Genomic DNA, 5,834 nt, shown 5'->3' on the forward strand with positions numbered 1-5,834 from the left:
ATAAAAACACAAAAAATCACATTTTGAAGATGGGATTTTTCTCTCATACCTCTATGGATATTAATTCTAGGGCAAACCTCAAATATACATCCAACTATTAAGATAATATCAATTTTATTCCAAGAGTATTTTTTATATTAATTTTATCCTTAATTTATTTTGATTAAGGAATTCTGTTAGAATAACTGGATGTCCACATTCAATTACTTGTAAAATTTATTTTTTTCCTAGAAATATAAATGGACAGCTTTAAAAAATAGATGAAGAGTTCTTAATTGAGAATTTTTGAAATCTTGAATGCATAAAACTGAAGCCAGTTATATAGTTGAGAGGTATTTTTATTTTTAAAGTTTTAATTAATTGGGGATCTTCATTAATACAAGACCGTGTGCCAAGAATGGTTCCAACCGGAGACCATTCTTCTCAACATGGGATGAAGTGAATCAATTAATGTTAGTGCTTATAAAAGTCTTGCTAATTTATTATGCTATACAAGGAAAAGGCTTAACAAATAATGACAACATTATTCTGCACAAAATGTTTAATTTAGATCATAAGTTTATCAGAAAGATGAAAACTAGAGGCAGATCTTGTGTCCTCTTCCATGCTTAGCACAACATACTCCATGACAGTACTTTAGAAAATGGAAAGTAATTTCTTCTGTGGTAATTGAGTGTTTAGGATTTTTATCATAAAACTACACTGCAGAAAACAAATGATCAAATTATTTGGAACAGAAAATTTTACAGCAACACAAGGAATTGGAAAAAAAAAAGTGCTCCAGAAAATTTCCGAGCTGTGTGGTATAATAGGTCTAGGAGATTTGAATCTGAGGAAAGGTAATGTGCTACACTAGATTGTGACCGTAACAAGTTTGTAATGAAAAACTAACATACCTTAGATTCTAAGATAGAATGAAGCCTTAGCTGGAACTTCAGCATCAAGGTTCATTTCTCAGAACATTTTTTTTAGACTGTTTTCTGGCATGTAGATTGAACTTGAGTTCTTTTCCATCTGCAAGCAAGAAACTTTTCCAAAACCTATTTACATTGGTTTTGTTTAAGCTTTGTATTCAAAGCTACCCTAGCTATCAGGCGTTTCAGTCTATGAGCTCCAGGACCTGGTTTTATTTTGTCCAGGTCCCCAACCTCAGAACATTTGGGTTTACCAGAACACCATCCACCAGGAGTGAAGGTCCCGTTCTTCCGGTGAAGTAAATCCTTGTCAATCTTATCCAAGACAGGGTCATCTCTCTTGAATTTCCTGGCAAAAGCAGCGCCACTCGCAATCATATGGTCTGTGTCATTAAGGGTAAGGGTGTGAGGATGCTGCTTAGGAGGATTGTCCCAAGCAATGTAGTGCAAATCATGACTGACTGCTGTTTGAGCATACTCTGGCACATTGCATATTACTGTGTGAAAGTATCCTTCAGGTGAGGAAACGAAGTTTGTGTAATACATCAATAAGGTTCTTGGTAGATTATCCCAACCCCAAATTAAGTACTCAACAAACGAGCGGGTGAGAACCATCCATGCTGAACCTGCATAAACAAATGGAATCCATTTATGAAGTTCATTGAAAGCAGAACAGCAGGCCTTCGTAGTTCCTAGCATTTTTAGAGTTTCAGTTGCAAAGCACATGTTGGAAACCATCAGGACTTCGATTTTCAGTAAAGCAATGGCTGCAATTGAACACCTGTTCTGAATTCTACAAAATAGCTGACTGGACTAAACACCAATTGGTTGGTTAAACTGAAAAAAAAAAATGATAACCTATGAAAGAGACGCCATGCATTCCTGAAACAAACTCCTAATGCATCAGATTAAGCTGTGGTTGTAATCAATACATAGAGCTTTAACTCTATCAGTTACTATAGATCACAAGCAACTGAAGAATATAGAAAAGGGAACTTTTATGGCATGAAACTACAAACATGTTAGTTACAGAAAGCATTCCCAGTTGAAAGTTGCAAATTGCAATTGCAAGTAGACAGCCTTAAACTCTATCAAAGAAACAGAGATTACCATTAAATTCATTTAGAAACTGAGTAAGGCTCTAACAGATTTGTTAAAAAATTTGCAGATTTCAACAAGTCAATCCCAATTAGTATTTATTTTATTTTATTTTGCAGGGAATTAAACATCATTTATCAACCTTACTGGCATGCATCTGTGAAAAGATTAGAGATACGTTACATATGAAAACTAACCAGTGAATAATTTAAATGCTGTTGGCAAAGATCTTCTTGGCATCGCCCAGTATATATCTGCTTTAGTTGTTGAGTAAAGCCCAGGGTCTACAATCAAAGGCATCGCCCGTTTGTCCCTAAACACCACATCAGATATCAGATCACTCTCTGGAAACAGATTCTAAATCAAAGCGGGGGAGAGAAAGAGTGCTTACGCTTTCCACTCCAATTTACTTGTGTGCTCAATAAAGTTCAGATTTCGGTTTATGGTTGAAAATGTGTGAATAAGATCTGCATATTAATAGCAAAATAATCAGAAAGATATTTGAAGGCAAACAATTTCACCATGACCTCCACTACCCACCCACCCACCAAAAATGAAAAACGAATAGTTTCATATAAAATTCAAATCACAGACTAACCATCTTGAGTTACAAGAGGATAATCAGAAGCACTGAGGTTGATGAACCAATCCCAATCTTTTCCCATTTTGAGAAGAATTGCACAGGCATGAAGTGTATTAGCAACCATGGTGGGTCCTTTGTAAGTAACCATGTTGGCTTTGCTGATCATATAAACATTTCCAACTTTGGAGAAAACCGGATGCTTTTCCACTCGTGACGCAAGCTCCAATCTTTCATTTGCTGGGGACTCGAGGTCCAGATGAACTACATATTGGTTCCGGGGATGGTAAAGTGAATGGAGGGTTCTCCAAAGCTTTTCCAAATCACCTTTAGACCCAGAAACCAGATAAGCAAATCGAGGAATTTGGGAAGGGAGAGGAGGGGGAGGAGATTGCGAGACTTTTGTTTCAGCATAACCTTCGGTTGTCTGGTTGATACGGGATTGGAAAATGTTGAAGATTTGATTGATTGTGTGCAATGAAGAAACAAGACCCATGTTGAAGCAAGTTGCTAGAAGGAACAGACATATGAGGGAGCTTATAACAAGAGGGAAAGCCCATCTCTTCTCCACGTTTAAGGACCCCATTAAAAGACCTTAACATGAGTTCCAGTGACTGATCCTCACAACATCCCAACTTGGGATTCCCAAGTTGTGCTTGCTCACTCAACAGAAACGAGAAATTGGTATTCAACAATGAACAATATCTTTTATATACCGGATACTACGATAGGGGAATAAATCCAAAATCTGGCCTTTAACCAGTCCAGGCTGCCAAAACACAAAAAAACAACAGAGCAATCCATTAACAAAGAAACTGCAGCTTGCGTAAACCAATAAAAAAATTACACAATACGCATCAAATGATGTAGAAATAAAATATAATACCACCGTATAGACATACGAAGACAAAGAAACAATTATTTATATAAAAGAAACACCAAGAATTATAAGAGACAAACGAAGCATCAATAAAATCGACCAAAGATCAACAAGTGAATCAAACAAATTAGCTGAAAATTCTTCACATTTTTTAATCAGGTGCATAAATAATCAAGCAAGTCATTGACAACTAAAAAAGTTTTTTATTTTTATTTAGCTGTCTAGAATGCTGAAATCTTGGCAAGCAACGTCACTACAGATCCTGAATCCCAAAAAAAAAAAACATTTGATTCACATTTGACAACCATGTTCACTTCAATGAAACAATCGATAAAAAAGAAACCACTCAAATCATTTTTGTTATCATAAATACCACATCAACTCCTGCCTTTATTTATTTATTTATTCATTCATTAATTCTTTTTTTTAAAAAAAAAAAAAAACAGAGATCACACAATAAGAAGCAAATCCCAAAAGAGGAAATTCAGGATTTGAATCATTGAATCAATGAAAGAAACAAATGAACCCAGAAAATACTGTAACAGAAAAAAAAAAAAAAAAAAAACAAAAAGAATAGCTTAACGGCCATGGCGTGGATGATGGCACACACAAACACGGCTGAACCAATACAAGAACAAATTAAAGAAAGACAGAAACAATAAAACAGACAATAACTAGCATAAATAATTAGTTTTGTTAATAAAAAATATCAAAAAATAGAATAAACCTGTTATAGAGATAGAGAGAACTTCAAGACAGTATTTTTGTTCTTATGCTGTTTCAGGAGAGACAACGTGGAGATAGAGAGATAGGGAGGTAGAGACCACGTATTTATAAACAATAAGACTCTAGAGTGAGAGATATGCGCGTTAAATAAATTAGGTGGTTTTTGTTTTTTTAAGAGGACGTGTATGCATGAAGTGGACCGTTTTGTTTGTTTAGTGCTTATGATGTTTTTTACAATATTTTTTATTTTAAAAATATATTAAAATAATAATTTATTTAATTTATTTTTTATATTAACATATTAAAATGATCTAAAAACATTAAAAAAAAATTTAAAGTAAAAATTTCAAAACTAAATGAAAAGTCATTTCAACAATATCCTCAAATATGGTCATGTAAATTTATAATAATAAAGATTTGCATCAACTATATTTTAGCTCATTTAGGTTCAATAATATTTTCGTTTATATCCTTTTTACATTTTAAAATTTAATTATTTAACTTTTCAAAAATATTTAGTATTAAAAAAAACTAAAACAAAAAGGTGTTTTTGAACAATATCAGATAATGTAGCTCTAAATTTATTTTGATAATGTAGCTCTAAACTTATTTGCATTATGAAGTGTAACAATGATTTTGTTATTTTTACCATAAACATTTGAGCTTGCTTGTGAGATAATAGAATCTTTTCATATTTTTTTTGTATAGTAAAATTACTAACTTATAACTAGAAGCAAAAAATATTGAATTTTTGTTTAGGGGTTGTTTAAACTTTTTTATTTCTTAAAGCTCGATAAAATAATTTAATTACTCTTAAAATCACAAATTCTTTAACCGGTGTTTGGGGTTTTTTTTGTCTTTTCATCATACTTTTTTGTTATTATTAAGTTGAATGAAAGATTTTTTTTGTAATAAAATAAATATAAATATTAAAAAAAAAAGTGGTTGAAGAATGTATTGCATGTGTTAATACATGGGTTCAAACCATGCCATTCTAGTAGCTTGTGTGAGGTGGTGCAGAGGTCAATTAATGGCTTTCAGGGTGGCATTTGAATTGTCTTTGTAGCCCCCCATTCATAGGTGGTGCATGTTGTGTATGGACCTTCGATTAGGCATTGATGATCTTTATTTTTTCTTTTCTGCTCGATTTTCTCGCCACAACCTTCACATTTTCAAAGCAGTCCTTCAATTTATTTTTCTTTCACATTTAATCTCTGTTTTTATTACTATTTATTTTATTTAAAATGATTTATAAAATTAATTTTTTTTTCAATTTCATTCCTTTTTAATTTTTTTCATCTATCATATTTAATACTCATTCTTTTAATTGTTATTTGCTTTGTTTTGAATCCTTTTCTTAATTGAATTTATTTTTCAATTTCATCCCTTTGTGTTTAATTTAATTTTATTTTTATGTCAAATTTGACCCTTATTTTTTTATTGTTATTTATTTAACTTTGGAAAAAATTTTAGATTCAATTATTTTTTATTTCATCCTTTAATATTTTTAATTAGAGATTAACCTTTATTGCTAGAAAGAGGATAGAACTTAATTGTAATTTTTTATAATATATTAATTATTGGTGTCTAAATAATCTAGATTTTTATAAATTCAATGGGTCTAGTATATTAATAG

The 5,834-nt window shown here is 31.9% G+C and overlaps 1 protein-coding gene across 1 annotated transcript; it reads right to left on the reverse strand.

Annotated features, from left to right (window-relative positions):
* Window positions 1–703: 703 nt before the first annotated feature.
* Window positions 704–4,339, reverse strand: LOC118038178 (beta-glucuronosyltransferase GlcAT14A). Its single transcript, XM_035044495.2, has 5 exons — window positions 4,200–4,339; window positions 2,611–3,361; window positions 2,404–2,479; window positions 2,210–2,325; window positions 704–1,540 (listed from the first exon to the last, which is right to left on the reverse strand). The coding sequence occupies exons 2-5, from the start codon at window positions 3,176–3,178 to the stop codon at window positions 1,041–1,043; spliced, it is 1,260 nt and encodes a 419-aa protein (XP_034900386.1). The 5' UTR covers window positions 3,179–3,361; window positions 4,200–4,339; the 3' UTR covers window positions 704–1,040.
* Between the last annotated feature and the right edge of the window lie 1,495 nt (window positions 4,340–5,834).

Source organism: Populus alba, chromosome 1 (genome assembly GCF_005239225.2).
Source record: "Populus alba chromosome 1, ASM523922v2, whole genome shotgun sequence".
Classification (NCBI taxonomy): Eukaryota; Viridiplantae; Streptophyta; class Magnoliopsida; order Malpighiales; family Salicaceae; genus Populus; species Populus alba.

What these genes read in the sequence shown, in the direction of transcription:
- LOC118038178 (XM_035044495.2), bottom strand. Translation starts at nt 3,178, where the DNA reads ATGGGGTCCTTAAACGTGGAGAAGAGATGGGCTTTCCCTCTTGTTATA. An exon ending in TCCTCTTGTAACTCAAGATG is followed by an intron (nt 2,480 to 2,610) that starts GTTAGTCTGTGA and finishes ATTAATATGCAG; the next exon opens with ATCTTATTCACACATTTTCA. An exon ending in AGTAAATTGGAGTGGAAAGC is followed by an intron (nt 2,326 to 2,403) that starts GTAAGCACTCTT and finishes TGTGGTGTTTAG; the next exon opens with GGACAAACGGGCGATGCCTT.